Genomic DNA, 16,669 nt, shown 5'->3' on the forward strand with positions numbered 1-16,669 from the left:
GTCAAATCCTCAGCCTTCTTAGCTGAGCTAAAGTGCTCCAGCCTTAGCCCTTCCCTGGCTAAAGTAGGACCCCTCAAATCTTTTCCCTCCAAAGCTTGTTTTATATACTCATGCGAGCAATTCTTATTTACTGTGTGCACTTGGCGCTTGGCACGTAGTCTGCACTCCCTAACTCTGCCTGCTTCTGTTTTGAACTCAGCCCAGCCTGGGCCTCCGGTTCCCTTCCCCCAGGCGAGAGCCCCAGCGCAGGGATCACACGCAAAACGGGCTTAACTCCGTCCTAAATGGACCGACGCAGAACGTGGTTTAGAGGTTGGTGGTCTAGAGAGGTGACCAGGTTCTGCTAGTTGCTTGAAAAAGAAGAAAAAAAAAAGTGCTAATTACAAACCATTAAATTGATCTTGCGACTGGCAGTTTAAAAATAAGGTCACAGGGTCTGGGATTGTGGCTCAGCGGTAGAGCGCTCACCTAGCATGTGCGAGGCGCTGGGTTCGATCCTCAGCACCACATAATAAAAGTAAGTAAAATAAAGGTATTGTGTCCATCTACAACTAAAATATATTAAAAAAAAATAAGGTCACAGATGAGGAAACAGTTTCGGGAAACGCGCATAAGTCTCCCGGCTCTCAGGTGTTAGGCACCAGTTTGCTGACACGTGCTTTAAGTTGGGCACAGACCCCACCTGCAGCTTAACTTCCTCCAACTAACAGCTTTAATCGAGAGCGCCCAGGGTACCCATCCGAGATGCAGTGAAGCAGGGGCGGGACGCGGATAGGTCAGGACCCCCTCCAGCTGACACGTCCCGGCACCTTCGCCCGGGTAAGGCAGGGGCGGGGCCGGAAGTTAGGTCACCGGAGCGCGGCAGTCGCGGCCCGCACTCATTGGCCGGGAGCAGCGCGGCGGGCGGGACTGTGTTCCACGGTGCCTACACGCCGCTTGCCGGGTTCTCCGGAGTTGGGTGTGCTGTGTAGCCTAGTAGACCCTCGAGCAGAGCTTCACGTCCAGGGGCTGTGGGTCCACAGAGTTCCGCAGCGCCACTTCTGCCTGGTAGGTGGGGCTGGGGCGCCGGGCGGCAGGTTCTTGGGGAGGGCCCTGCTGGTCCCCAGAGCCCCGAATTGGCTGCAAGGGTGGAGAGGGAATCTCGAGATCTGGCGGCTCTCATTGGGAAGACTCGCTTTCTTCTTCGGGAGCCCACAAGGCTCGGGACAGCAGCCTGGGCCTGCCACCCCGGGGAAGCCGGCTCAGCTCCCGCCACCACTGGGTCACCTCTTAGATGGGTCTGGAGTCTCACTCCAGTCCGTGAGGAGTTCCTGGGACGCGCAGGAAGGCAACAGGACTGAGTGGCGGAAAAACTGGGAATAACAGTAGAGAAAGCAGGTTCTGCCCCCCCGCAATCTGCGTTTTCTGCTTTCCTTTTTCTCTGATACCCTCCTTGTTCCCCCAAGTTTTGCTGTAGCCTGGTTCTGGTTCCCTTGGGTCTGGTGCTGGTGGACAGTGGACGTGCCCAAATGAACTTGGTTTCTTTCTCTAGGCTTCAGTTATCTCTTCTGTGTGAGGGAAGGGGTTTTCCTGATGACCTCTGAAGGCCTCTTAGTGTCACTGAGCATCTCCCCTGGGGCAGGTTTCCTGGTGATTATTGGCCATTGTGATCTGAGGTAGCTTATATACTCCATGTTCAGCCTGGAAAGAGCTGTGTGACTTTGAGCAGATACCTCACTTTTCAGTGCCTTGGTTTCCTTATTTGGTGAAACTGGGTAACTGTCATCTGAGTGCCAGGCCTCCACTGACCACTTATTTAATGTCTCACCTGACCTACTTCCTGTCATCCTTCTGTGCTTATTTTATGTGTTTGTCGATTTTTTGTTGCTTAACTAGGACATAAGTACTATGAGTGCAAGTTTTTTTTTTTTCGTTTTACTTATTATATTCTCAGCACTAGAACCATGCCTAGATTGGTAGGTACTCAATCAGGATGGTGCTGAATAGTAACAGGTGTTGCACATAATGACTTTTGGTCATTACACTCCTCTTTCTTCTTCGGGAGCCCACAAGGCTCTTAACGCAGGCTTGCTTCCCTTCCCACCCTGTGCCCCTTCTTTTTCTTTTTTTCTGTGGTACTAGGGGTTGAACCCAAGATAGGCAAGCACTCTACCACTGAGCTAGATCTTCAGCCCTTTTAGTTTTACTTTGAGATGGTCTCTCTGGGTTGCCCAGACTATGCTCAAAGTTGCAATCCTCCTACCTCAGCACCCTCCACCCCCCACCCCTGAGGAGCTGGGATTCCAGCTGTGTGCAACTGTGTCTGGTTTCTCTTCTTTCTTCCTTTCTCAGACAAAAGTTGTAAGTTTCATAACCCCTCTCAGTGCCTGGGCTTCAGGGCTTCCTAAAGCTGATTCTTGGTATTTAGAGGCTGTGCCACATCAGGGGAAGTTGCTATTCACTGTACTCTGTATTTTATTTAATGCCAACCTCTGGGTCTCACTCCCTCTCTTTGGGTTACTCCTCTAGCTCCAGGGTCTTGGAGATGGACTTTCTTCAGTTCTTGGCCTTCTTCTTTGTCCTGCTGCTGTCTGGAGTGGGGGCCACAGGTACCCTGAGGACCTCAATGGACCCAAGCCTGGAGATTTGTATCTTTTGTTGGAGTTCAGGGTAGGGTTAATGACCTGTCTCTGAGTGGTCAATATATGAAGCTTCTCTATACCCGCAGTCCCTTGGGGGATTCCTGAGATGAGCAAACCCAGCTGGTGGGAACAGGGAAGAAAAGGTAAGGTGCTCTAGCCAGACCTTGAGCAAGTTGATTCTCTTCTGAGCCCACTTCTCCTTATGTTAAATGAAGAAGGCAGGTACATCTCACAGCTGCAAAGGCTTTGACTTTTTCTGTATCTGGTACCTTGTGGGCAAGACCCTAGGTGGACAACTCAGGAACTCTGGATTACTAGCTCATCTTGACCCTAGTGTACTGAACCACCTCCTCTGGGCCAGGCCTTGGGAACACAAAGATAAGTCAGGACCAGTCCCTGGTTTTGAGGCATCCACAGGCATAGGGGGAGTATCTAAACAGATGGTTATTGTATGCTGTGATCAGTGCTCTGGTAGATGCAAGAGGGATTGGGAAACATTGTGCTGTGGATTCTAAGCTGGGTCTTGAAAAAATAGAAACTTCTAGAGAAGGGGATGGGGGAATCCTAGGCAGAAGTTACAGCATGAGCAGAATAATGGAGGTTCAGGAATAATGAATGATTATGAGAGTTGGCAAGAAAACCACAGGGAAGGGAGGACAGGATCCAGGTCCTGGAGGGTTGGATTCAGGCTGTTGAATGTGGAGTCCTCAGAGAACTGGATCAAGGATACATCATGGGGTATGTGTGCTTCTCAGACGGTTTGCTCCTTCCCTTGGGGAGTCCCAGCCATAGGCATTCATGCCCCTTACATATACTTGCTGGTCAGGAATGGGCCCTCTGGTTCAGGATAGCTGTTTAGGCAGGGCTGTTGGTATTAGTCCTTTAACTTAGTGCTGTCCAGACAAGAAGATGTTTGAGGTGAAACGGCGGGAGCAGCTATTAGCACTGAAGAACTTGGCACAGTTGAATGATGTCTACCAGCAGTACAAGATCCTTGATGTTATGCTCAAGGGGCTCTTTAAGGTTTGTGTGGGCTAGGGCAGCTCATGGCAGGTCAAGACTTTGATTTGGACACTGATGGATGAGTAGCAGTTCCCTAAGGGGATGGTGTTCAGTGAGGCAGAAGCTGCATGCATATAGGAGACAAAGTGGCGTTCAAATAAGTGGGGCTGGACCCAGGTTGTGAAGGGCTCTGCAAAGTCACAGCCCAGGGGGCTGGGGTGGTGGCTCAGTGGTAGAGTACTTGCCTAGCATGCATGAGGCACTGGGTTCGATCCTCAGCACCACGATCCTCTACACCAGGTAAAAACAAACTAATGTATCCACCTAAAACTAAAGATACATAAATAAATATTAAAAAAAAAAAAAAGTCACTCAGCCCAGGTGGGGTTCCCTCAGGTGCTGGAGGACTCCCGGACAGTGCTCATTGCTGCCAACGTGCTCCCAGATGGGCCCTTCCCCCAGGATGAGAAGCTGAAGGATGGTATGGTCTCCCTGGCCCTCTACTTCCCTCTCCACTTCTTTGGTCTTCTGTAGATGCTCTCTTTTCTGGTCATTCTTTTTTTTCTCCCTGGAGTACCTTCTCAGTGGCCCCCTTGTGTGGATGAGGCCTAATCTGAGCAGTTCTGGGCTGACAAAGATGTATTTTTTCATGCTGTCCTATGCTTGGTACAGGGGAACCAGGGAGGACCCTCTGTCCACCGCCACTCCAGGGGTTAGGACAGGATCAGTTGCTTACCTTCCTGACTCTTCTGGAAAGGAAGGTGAGATTTGTACCAATATAAAGGAGAAAAAAGCCAGGCACATGACACATACCTGTAATACCAGCGGCTCTGGAGACTGAGGCAGGAGGATCACAAGTTCAAAGCCAGTCTCAATAATTTAGTGAGGCCCTGAGCAACTTAGTAAGACCCTGTCTCAAACTAAAAAATAAAAAGGACTGGAAATGTAGCTCAAAAGTAAAATGCCCCTGGTTGATTACATTTTAACAATAACATTTCTTAGATTATACTGTCTGAGAGAGGATTGAAGCAGCCCTTGATATTGAGTGGTGGACACTATACAGACATCACCCTAATCTCGACTATGAGGCAAGCAGAGTTTCCTCCATTTTCTAGATGGGAAAGGATAAGTGATTTGCCTTTTTCCCCATACCAAGCTGGATCCTGAGATCCCTGAGATTCAAGATGATTCTGAAGCCCAGTGATCTCTGTCCATATGTCTCAGACCCAACCTGGCATATCTTTGGAGTCTGTTTACCTCCCCTGGGTTCCTGGCCTGTGCTGGGGAGGGCTGACTGGCTCTGAATGTGTCCTCTCTGCCTCTACTCACCTGGGTTTGGGGACTTGCCACTATGGTGGACTCACTAACCTTAGTCTAAACTGACCTATTGTTCAGAGGAAGGACATTATTGTGAAAATAAGTAGGGTGGTTAATTTTGTGTTGCTATTAATTTCCTGGTTTGGCTATTTGGGTAATGGATAAAGAATTTTATATTATGTAAGACTAGAACAATTTCAAAATAAGAAACATTTAAAATAAAATAAAATAGAAAGAACATTTAAGAAATCCTGAAACCCTACAACCCTGACCTTTTCCCTGGCCATCCTAATGGAACTGACCCACCAAAAACACTGTAGTTGTGTAAATATCAGGGCCCTGCTCTAGTCATGTGATATGTTGGGGGACTCTGCCCAGGAAAGCCACATGTGATGCATTAGCCTTTGTATACACAGTAGTACCCACTTTTGAGTTCCCCGCAGTAAATGAGACTTCTAAACATCAAGATGTGCCTTTGGACAGACAGACCTGGCTTTGCAGATCAGATTTGCCACTCATTATTTGTTGAAACTGAGTTCCCCAACTGTAAAATGGGAACAGCAGCCATATATCCCTCTAATGGTGGTTACAGGAATTCAGTGACCTGGGGGACATAAGGACCCTACCACACACATTGCACATGTGATGGACGGCCTATCGCCAGTGGGTGTCATTACCTTCTCTGATTGGTGGGTTTCATGGATGCCAAGCCTTGGGGTCAGCCAGGAGGGAATAAGAGGCCCTACCCTGTTCACTCACTAAGGTCCTCTTGCCAGCCTTCTCCCATGTGGTAGAGAACACGGCCTTCTTCGGTGATGTGGTACTACGCTTCCCGAGGATCGTGCACCACTACTTTGATCACAACTCCAACTGGAACCTCCTCATCCGCTGGGGCATCAGCTTCTGCAACCAGACAGGTGTTTTTGACCAGGGGACCCATTCACGCATCCTTAGCTTGGTAAGGATTGGGGTGGAGGAGGTCTGGGAGTCTTCTGTCTGGTGGTAGGCCAGGAGCCTTGTATTAGCCTGCAGTTGAACCTGAGTGTCAGTGCTTGGCTGTATTTTCTGTGATGAGCCTCGGTACCTTGGGCCATGGAAGCCCCATTTCTGTGCCGACTTGGGTTCCTAGGGGTTGTCACTTGGCCCACATCTGCCCAGACATGGGCCCTGGATCCCTGCATGGCAGGAGTTGTTCTTTGGTGAGGAAGAGGCAGAAGTCAGAGGATGACTGCTTTTTTCTCATCTGCAGATGGCCCAGGAGTTGGGGGTCAGCGAGAAAGACTCCGACTTCCAGAACCCATTTAAAATAGACCACCCAGAGGTGAGCTGCGAGGGCCTATGGCCATGTCTTCTTTGCCTTTGTCCATTGTGGGAGGCTGGACCCTCAGGGGGCTGGTTCCTGTCCTAAAGCTGGGAACACACCCATCTCAATGCACAGGAGGCTCCCATGGTAGGTCAGTGTCAGGGCAGCCAGGTGAAGTCAGGCCGTGTTCTTCCCAGCCCTTGAGCCTCCATCTCAGCTTCTGATCCTGCACTCCTACAAACGATTTTTCCCCCAGGGGGTGAGGTGAGCTCTGAGTACTGGAAGCTACAGTTTGGGATAACAATATATATACCATAGTTGGGATATCAATATATTCCATATATATCATATATACCATAGTTGGAGGAGGAGATCAGAGAAGGGCAGGGCAGGGCCTGGAGGGCCATGAAGGAAGGGCTTCATAGGTGGCTAGAAGACTGGACTCATCAAATTCCAGGTTGGCCCATGGTATAGGGAAGAGTGTGGTCTGTGAGGGGTCTAGGATTTTACCCTGCTCACAGGCTAACAAGCTTGCCAGCTACTATTGCATGGACACTAACAGATCAGAGACCTAGACTTTATTATAGCAAAAGCAGCAGTAGCCAGACTTGGCCTGGACATCTTGGTTCCCCTTGTGCCCCAAGTCCCATGGGGTGGACATGAGGGGCCAGGTAAATGCTGTGCATGCAGTAGGTTTGCATTATAGCTGAGGACCACTGAGCTTAGGAAATGGACCACTTGTATAGTGAATGAAAGCAAATTTGCTCTTTGTTTTGGGGGAGATATTACCTTATCCTTCAGGATTGATCTGTTGAAACGCAGTTGGGAAAAGTGGCCCGGTAGCGGCCAGAATTTTGCATTCTTGGTGTACCAGCAAGAACATGCAGGGGTGCTCAGGGACATGGTGAATTGCCTCATCCAGTAGTCTCCCCAAGCCCTATATATCTTGGTTTAACTCAAATATTTACATAAATGTCCTGTTAATCTGACCAAGAGGCCATGATCAAATCTATTCAATTTGTCTCATACTTCATTTATTAAGATGTCTGTCAGAGTTGGGTACAGTGGTGTACATCTGTAATCCCAGCGGCTCTGGAGGCTGAGATAGGAGGATTGTGAGTTCAAAGCCAGCATCAGCAATGGCGAGGCACTAAGCAACTCAGTGAGACCCTATCTCTAAAATACGAAATTGGGCTGGGAATATGGCTTAGTGGTTGAGCACCTTTGAGTTCAATCTCTGGCAACGCCCCCCCCCCCAAAAAAAAAAATATCTATCAGATGTAATTTTTGTTTGGTTGGTTGATTGTAAGTTTTTTATTTTTGTTTTGTTTTGTTTTTTTTATACTGGGGATTGAACCCAAGGATGCTTTACTACTGAGCTACATCTTCTGTCCTTTTTTTGTATTTATTTATTTATTAATTAATACTAGGGATTGAACCCAGGGGGTACTTTTATCACTGAACTACATCCATAGCTCTTTTTATATTATATATTTAAAGTTTTATTTTGAGACAGGGTTTTGATAAATTGCTGAGGTTGGCCTCGAACTTGAAATCCTCCTGCTTCAGTCTTCTGAGTCTCTGGGATTATAGGCATTTGCCACTATCCTGGCTTCAGATGTGTTTTAAATAGGAAGTGAAGCCAACCAGCTCTCTCTCAACCATATTCTCCAGGATCCCTGACTCAACCAACTGTGATTAAATCCTGAGGGGACTAGTAGGTCTCATTTTGAACAGTCAGGATATAATCTCAGACCAATCTTTTTTTTTTTTTTTTAAATACTGGGGATTGAACTCAGTGCATTTAAACACATCTCCAGCCCTTTATATATTTTATTTAGAGAAAGTATCACTGAGTTGCTTAGGGCCTTACTAAATTGCTGAGGCTGGCTTTGAACTCATGATCCTTCTGCTTCAGCCTCCCAAGCTGCTGTGATTACAGGTGTGTGCTACCGCCCCCAGCTAAGACCAATCTATTATCCATTACTATTCACTTAAGAGAGTTTAGGGGCTGTGGCTCAGTGGTAGACTGCTTGCCCAGCGTGTGTGAGGCACTGTTATAAATAAATGAATAAAATAAAAGTCCATCAACGTCTAAAAAAATATTAAAAAAAAAGAGTTTAGACTTACCTGCCGATTTTCATGGGTGTTATTGTTGTTGTTTTCTGTACTGGGGATTGAATTCAGGGGTGCTTTACCACTGAACTTCATCCCCAATCCCTATATTAATTTTTTGTTTTTGTTTTGAGACAGGGTCTCACTAAATAGCCTAGGCTGGCCTTGAATGTAACTGGGATTATAGGCATGTGCCACCACACCTGGCCATGAATGTTATTAGTAATTACAGAAGGCAATTGATGGGACTAAAGCAGCTCTTGTCCCCTACAAAGAGACATTCTGTGGCCCATTCTCTCACCTTGCACTCTGAGTCACCAGTACCCAATTCACCTGAGCCTGAGGGCAGTGTCACTGCAGTTTTAGCCTCAGTTGCCCTATATGTTATAATCCAAAGCTGCTCAGATATTAGGAGAAGCAGATACTGTTGTATATGTACTGTTGAAACAAGATTGTATTGTCCTGTGTGTCTGTACAGGGTCACTTTCAGAGGCTACCTTCAATGGTGTCAAGCACAGTAGAATAGTTCAGTACTGACTTTGTCCGTGTGAGTTTCTCATCATGTGGATGGAAAAGACACACCCAGCAGATGGTTAGACTGTAAGTGGCAGCTGCCACTGAGCTCAGGCAGAACCTAGGATTGTTTTGCCAGATGGTAGTGCTGGATCTAAGGGACAAAGACAGCATAAATTGTTCCTTGTACTCAACAGAGTCCAAGGCATTCCCTCCCTAGTTGCTTGTATTATTGCTATGAAATCCATGTGTCTCATCCAGTACTTATAATTTTACTTTTCTCTGATCATCCTTTCCTCTCACCTAGACCTTTTCTTTCAGAAGGATCAGGTATGAGTGGGACAAGGGAATTTTAACAAATTTATAGAGACCTTTTATGTCTTCCATCTGTGCTCACATTGGCTACTACAGGAGAGTAAGCACGTAATCCAAGTGGTTATAATCCCAGTGGCCTCGGGTCATGTCGCGACCCCTTGCCAGCAAGGAAGACGCAACTCTGGAATCTTCTTTCAGCAGTTTATTCAGGCCCTTGATATTTCTTCTTCTCCCTCTCGGATGCCCCTCCCAGCCTTAATAAAGCATCCCAAGCCCCAATGCAAAGCTGCCGCGTGGAGCTTTCTCACAGGGTGGTGAAAAATCATGTGCCAACTTTCCCAGATAAGAAGTTGTTTGTCACAGACCACAGCAGAGCCAGCGTCATCTTGTAATGGCGACCATAGTCTGCAGAAACGGCAGAAGCGGCTCACCACAGGGTCAGACCATTCCAACCCAAGATTTAGATAGGTAGTCAAATCTAAACTACAGCACCTTCTGCTTTGTGCTTGTTTATGGTAGTGGTTGTGCTGCTATGTCAAGGACAGTGATGCATTTAGGGACAATGGCATTGTAAATTTGATTAGCAGTTTGATTCTAGTTAGCTTTATCAGAGAATGGGCTTTACCATGGTCATCCAGAAAAGTGACCCAAATGGGCTAGTTAGCAACCACCAAGTATTTCCACAGTTTGTGGCCCCATAGAGGAATGGGGGTCTTTGATCTGCCAGTCTCTATGGAGTCTTCTGAGTAGCAGACCAGACACCGAGGAAAGTCACTAAGAACATACCATGCCCAGTTGCTCGGAGTGTTGTCTCAGGCAAGGGTGACAACTTTTAATTCAGATCATTAGAGGGTACACAGCATTCAGCAAATAGTCATACTCATGGCTGTGATTTACTCCAGAGAAAGAACCATCAGCAAAGGGAAAAGGCACATGGGGCAGAGTTCAAGGAACCCAGCTTACACAGTCCTCTACCAGTAGTCACATGTGATGTGCCCAATTTCCCCAGCACAAGTTGTGACAACACATGTAAAATGCTGTCTACCAGCAAAGCTCGTAGAGACATAGTGCCCAGGTTTTATTGGGAACCACTTACATGGTTATCCTTTGCCTAACTTGTGCAAAAATTCCAGCCCTGAAGGAAAGCAAGTGATCAGCATAAACCATACTGTTTGCACAAACAGTTTAGGCACAGTGAACTACTCTTTTTGTTTTTGGTATCAGGGATTGAACCCAGGGATGCTTAACCACTGAGTCACATCCCCAGCACTTTTTTTATATTTTATTTTGAGACAGGGTCTCGCTAAGTTACTTAGGGGCCTGCTAAGTTGCTGAGGTTGGCTTTGAACTTGCAATCTTCCTGCCTCAACCTCCTGAGTTGCTGGGATTACAGGTGTACACCACCACACCTGGCTAGTAAATTACTCTTATTGGTTAGGATGGTGGGAACCTTCTTGAAATATTTGTGATTGGGGTTCTGGCTCAGTGGTAGAGCGCTTACCTAGCATGTGTGAGGCACTGGCTTCAATCCTCAGTACCACATATAAATAAACTAATAAAATAAAGCTCTATCAACAACTAAAATATATATGTGTGTGTGTATAAAATTTATGTTCCCAGATGATAGTCAAAGGTCTGCCTTGAAACAGGGTATTTATTTATTTATTTATTTATTTATTATTTTTGGAACTGGGATTGAATCCAGGGGTACCTCAGTTCCTTTTATTTTTGCTATATCTCTAGTCCCTTTTATTTTTTAATTTTGAGACAGGGTCTCCCTAAGTTGCTGAGGGTCTTGCTGAGTTATTGAGGCTGGCTTGTGATCCTCCTGCCTCAACCTCCCAAGTTGCTGGTATTAGAGGCATGAGTTACCATGCCCAACTGGAAACAGACATTTTGAAGAATAGCAGTCAGGCCTGAAATGTTAATTTGCTTCTGTACTACACCTTGGCTTTTAACTTAGCTGTGCTACAGTGGACCAGGCCTAGAATATTTAGAGGAACCTCTGAATCAAAGGCCTTCTTGAGCCATTGGCTTTGCTTTCTGCAGCAGAGTGGGGGATATGGTTTTTCCCTTGCAGAAGTAACTATCATGCCTTCAGGTAAAACCAAGATGACATATTCCTCAAAGCTGCTTTCTGCAGTCATAACTCTGATAATCAGCCCTGGTCAAGAACAGTGAGGACCGGATACTCTTGGTGTACACAGCCATGGTGGTTTATACCTATGGAGATGCTTTATTGCTGTGAAGTGGGCTTTTCTCACCCAGCAGTCATAGATTCCCCTCTCTAATGGAGGAAGGAGAGCACATGGGCCATAGAGAGAATGAATGCCAGGTTAGGTTTGGACTTGTATCTGCATAACGAGCTCCTGGACATAACCATAGCAGCAGTGTATATTTCTATTCTTCATTATCTGGGGATAGTCCTGAGATTTACTTTTTTGTTTGTTTGTTTGCTATCCTGTGGATCAAACCCAGGGCCGTGCATACTAGGCAAGAGCTCTACTACTGAGCTACACCCCCAGCCTGCCCCCTTTTTGATGGACATGTACATCTGCAGCAGTCACGGGTTTGTTTATCTTCTCTTATTCCTCATACGTGTCCTTTGTGCTAAGTGTTCTTTTGTGTGTGTGTGTGTGTTAGGGATTGAACCCAGGGGTGCTTAACCACTGAGCCATATCCCTAACCCATTTTATTTTTTATTTTGAGACAGGTTGCTTAGGGCCTTGCTAAGTTGCTGAGGCTGGCCTAAAACTTACAATCATCCTGCCTCAGCCTCCAGAATTGCTGGGATTACAGGTGTGCGCCACCAATCTTATGCATCATCACTAGAACCAGGTTGGTCACTGTCTCTATCCCGGGAGCTGGAGCTGTCCCTGCTCTTCTGATGCTCACAGTATGCTGGAGAAGGCAGCAAGGAAATAACAGTCCCAGTCTAGCATGATCCCTGTATCAGTGGTGGAGGGGAGCGTAATGAGGGGGGAGTCTGCCCCAGTAGTGGCAGGAGGTGGTACAGGCTGTGGGGGAAGTAGGAGTTGCTATGTGGACCAGTGGCAGGGGCCCTTCCTGGTGGAAGCATGTGCTTGTACAGAGGCCTAGATGCATAGCATGTTCATTTCATTTATTGGACATTTGTTGACTCTAAGCCAGTGGGGAGACAGATGAACCCTGCTCTCTCAGAAGTGGCATTTTTGTTGGAGGAGATGGATGGCCAAGAAACTATATATATATATATGGTAAGTGGTGACAAAGGCTGTGGAGCAGCATCAGGTGGGGAAACGGTTGCTGTTTCCCATGGAGTGAACACGGTCCTGTTGCAGGATCTGAAGGCAGTGTAGGAGCCTCTGGCAGAGACCTTTGCAGGCTGAAGGGGCACTAAGTGCACAGGCTGTGCTGGGAGCATCTTTGGGGGTGGGAGGTGGACAGTGTTGTAGGACAGATCTCAAGACCTTCAGAGGTCTCACCAGGGGCTTTGGCATTTGTCCTGAGAGATATGGAGTCCAGGCTGATGGGCACTGATGTGCCACTTTAAAAGTGTCAACATGGGGGCTGGGATTGTGGCTCAGCAGTAGAGCGTTTGCCTAGCACAGGCGGGACCCGGGTTTGATCCTCAGCACCACATAAAAATAAAGGCATTGTGTTGTGTCCATCTACATCTCAATAAAATAAAATAAAATAAAAATGTTATTTAAAAAAAAAGTGTCAACATGGGGCTGGGGTGGTGGCTCAGAGGTAGAGCACTCGCTTAGCATGCCTGAAGCACTGGGTTCAATCCTCAGCACACATAAAAATAAAATAAAGATATTGTGTTCACCTATAACTTAAAAAAAAAAAAAGTGTCAACATGGCTTCTGGGTAGAGAGTGGTCTTAGGACCATGAAGGGAGGAGGCTTCTGTGTTCGTCCCTTAGGGAGCTGAAGACAGCTGAGGTGGCTAGAACCAGGGAGCAACAGTGGAGCCAGTGAGCAATGGTCAGGCTCAGGGTCTGTCCTGGAAATAGAGCCCATAGGATTTGCAGAGGAAACAGAGGGCGAGAGCGTGGAAGAAGCACTAAGAGAGACTGGAAGCTGGAAGGCCACGAGCTGAGCATCTGGAAGAAGGGGGCTGGGTTTTCTCCAGTGACTGGGGAGGGAACTGTGTTTCTGCACCTGGGGAACATCTGAAAATACACAGAGGAGGCGATTGGATATGGGGCTGTAGACTCGGGGAGGAGACAAAGCTGGAGCTACAAATGAGAGCATGCCTATGTAGGAGGCACTGAAAACCCTGGGACAGGAGTGCTCACCTGGGGGCCAGAAGGAGAAGCCTCCCGGGACGGGACGGAGCTGCCATGAGAGGCTGGGGAATGCAGAGGGCCCACAGAACCCCAGAAGGAGCAGTCACTGTGAAGAGAGTGGCTTGCCAGCTGCTGCTGCAGATCAAGGGAGAGGAGGATGGTGGAATCAATACTGGATTTAGGACTGACAACTGGAGGCCATCAGGGGTGGGTTTGTTTCTTTACCCAGGGGTACTTTACCACCTAGCCACATCTCCTTTTATTTTTATTTATTTATTTATTTATTTTTTTTTAAAGATAGAGTGAGAGAGGGAGGGAGAGAGAGAAAGAATTTTTAATATTTATTTTTTAGTTTTCGGCGGACACAACATCCTTGTTTTTATGTGGTGCTGAGGATCGAACCCGGGCCGCACGCATGCCAGGCAAGCGCGCCACCGCCCGAGCCACATCCCCAGCCCCTATTTTTATTTTTTAATATTTATTTTTTAGTTGTAGTTGGACACAATACCCTCATTTCATTCATCCATTTTTATGTGGTGCTGAGGATCGAACCCAGGGTCCTGCACATGTGAGGTTAGCGCACTACCGCTGAGCCATAGCCCCAGCCCCGCTTTATTTTTTATTTTGAGGCAGGGTGTCACAAAGTTGCTGAGGCTGATCTTGAATTTCTGATCCTTCCACCTCAGCCTCTCAAGTCACTGGGATTACAGCGTCCATCACAGTACCTGGCCTATCAGTGGTGCACAAGTGATAAGTTCAGGTCACACAGAAAGTGCATGGGAGACCTGGTAGATTAATCCTAGTTAGGCCTCCCACTTGCTGTGTGACTTCAGCATATCACTTACCCTCTCTGGGCCACACTTATGATTTCCCCATCTTCCAAAGGCACTGCTCAATCTAACTTGGTAGATAGATTGCTCCACAAGATGGAGCTCTTAGTTTGTTTTCAATGTCTGCCTTGAACAAACATTTGTCAAATTTGCCCTAAGAACATATAAAAGGGGCATATTTTATAGCCTGAGTTTGGGATAGTTTTGTATGTCATTCTAACTGACTCATTCATTCACTTGGAAGACACATGGAGTGCTACTGAGAAGCAGGCAGACACTGTGCTGGGGGGCTCAGGGCATAATGGTGAGCAGCTCCTGAGACCATCCTCATGACCTGGTGAAATACGCTGCCTGGCAAGTGACAGCACCACACGAGTGCTCATAGGTAGAAGTGCTAAAAAGAAATCGGGAAAATAAGGAAGGAATCAGTACAGAGTGATAGAGTGTGCCCGAGGAGGCATCCCAGAGGAGGTCCTAAGGGCCGCGATGGCCAAGCTGGAGCCAATATGGTAAATCAGATGGGGGCCAGGAAGAGCGTCCTGGACCTCAGCCACAGCGTGTGCCAAGGCCTTGGAATGGCAAGATGGGTGCACTGTAGGACGGAGAGGTGGGTGAGTGGTTCCCGGGATCTTTGTCCTGAGAGTCATGCAGGGGTGGTAAGCAGGAGAGTGATGAGGTAAGATCCGCATTTTGGAAAAATCTAGCTGTAGTAAGCATAGCTTGAGAGGGACCAAAGTGGAAGTGGGCAGATTCCGAGAGGTTCAGGAGTTGTCCAGGAGAAAGGTGGGGTGGTGATGTGGGAGGCAGTTGTAGGGAAGTAAATGTATTTGAGAAAGACTTTGGGGTTAAAATGAGCCAGGCCTTGGGACAGACTCAGTGGGGGAGTGAGTTGAGGGAAGCTGGGGTTCCTCATTCTGCTCTGCTCCCTGGAGGAGGCACAGGCACCACTGTCCTTCAGGACAGGGATGCTTGAAGAGGATGGGGCTTTGGGAAAATGCAGCCTTGTCAAGCTGGGAAACGGGCACTCTGGGGGTATCGGGCAGCAATTAGACATGGTTTGAGGGGTAATTGACCAAATAGACTAGCAGAAGCTGTGGGCTGGGGAGACTTCTGGAGCGTGCAGGGAGGAGCCAATGGCCTGCTTGGGATTGTAGTTGAAGATGCCCCAACCCTGCTGGCCCTGTGCTCCCTCTCTTCTCCCACTTGCCAGTTTAGCCTTCCTCCCCTCTGCTCCCTTGTACCCCCTACAGGGGCTGCTCCTTGCCCACAGGCAGCAGTGCCCCTTGTCTAGGATTTGCTGCCTCCTCCCCTCCTTCTGGAGGGTGTGATGGGGGACTCCAGGCCACTCTGTCCCTCTCCCTGGAGGAGCCTGTTTATTCTCAGTTCATACCTCAGCATCTGCCCCCCTGCCAGGAATGCCCTTATCTTCCCTGTTTGCTTGGCAATCTCCTGCTTATTTTTCAAGAACTGATCAGCAGTTGCCCAAGCCCATTTTAACGAGGTCAGGACTGTGTCCAGGCAAACTTTCTGTCTCTATAACCTGTGGCCTAGAGGGCTTTTTGCTGCTGGCTGACTAAATCAGACCACTCTGCTCTTCTCAGTTTATTCCCAGCACCGACCCTTTCCAGAAGGCCCTGAGGGAAGAAGAGAAACGAAGGAAGAAAGAAGAGAAGCGGAAAGAGATCCGAAAAGGCCCAAGGATCTCCCGATCCCAGTCTGAGTTGTAACCCTGGAGCAGCGCAGGGATCAAGGGGCCAGCAGGAGGCCTCTCAAGAGGACGGGGAGGCAGCTACGTGCCTGTGGCATGGCAGCCTCCACCATGGTGGTGAGCACCGGCCCCTTCCAGATGGCGACACCACGTTTACTGGGTCCTCAGGAGCTGAAGGGACTGTACATCAGGGGGCTGAATTTTCTCCCAGGACCTCTAGAGAGGGTGTCCAGGAGGCCTTTAGAGAACACTGTGGAGACTGCCGGGGAGGCAGGAGGGCCTCCTGGCTGGACTCTTGGTAGGTGAAGGTCCTGGCTGGCTGGCTGCTGCAGTCTGCAGGGAAGCATCAAAACCAGGCTCTGAGTCACTGGAAAAGGTGTGATGCCTGTTTCTTGTCCCATTGTGTCCCAGCCCAGGTCCCAGCTCCTCTCCAGAGACACAATAAAAGCCAGAAAATTCACTGGACCCACTGAGGCTGGTGAGGGGACTGTGAGGAATCAGGGGCCCTCAGGGATGTCAAGGCCAGCTTAGAGGATGTTCCCACCTCATCAAGAAGAGTCTCAGGCCTGATGGAGCAAAGAAGCAGAGGCTTGGCTCAGGCTTCCTGTGCCATCCTCAGCACTGCCCTTGATGAGAGTTCATTGTCAGAAGGGGAACTGGAAGAGAGAG

General features: G+C 48.1%; 1 protein-coding gene across 1 annotated transcript; it reads left to right on the plus strand.

The window, feature by feature from the left end:
* Positions 1 to 912: 912 nt before the first annotated feature.
* Positions 913 to 16,465, plus strand: Ccdc134 (coiled-coil domain containing 134). The gene is made up of 7 exons (XM_046429410.2): positions 913 to 1,047; positions 2,509 to 2,627; positions 3,523 to 3,644; positions 4,020 to 4,104; positions 5,717 to 5,898; positions 6,190 to 6,261; positions 15,894 to 16,465. The coding sequence occupies exons 2-7, from the start codon at positions 2,525 to 2,527 to the stop codon at positions 16,017 to 16,019; spliced, it is 690 nt and encodes a 229-aa protein (XP_046285366.1). The 5' UTR covers positions 913 to 1,047; positions 2,509 to 2,524; the 3' UTR covers positions 16,020 to 16,465.
* The last annotated feature ends 204 nt before the right edge of the window (positions 16,466 to 16,669 follow it).

Source organism: Marmota monax, unplaced genomic scaffold (assembly GCF_021218885.2).
Source record: "Marmota monax isolate L192 unplaced genomic scaffold, Marmota_monax_Labrador192_F-V1.1 WCK01_AAM20220418_F8-fsc00051, whole genome shotgun sequence".
Lineage (NCBI taxonomy): Eukaryota > Metazoa > Chordata > Mammalia > Rodentia > Sciuridae > Marmota > Marmota monax.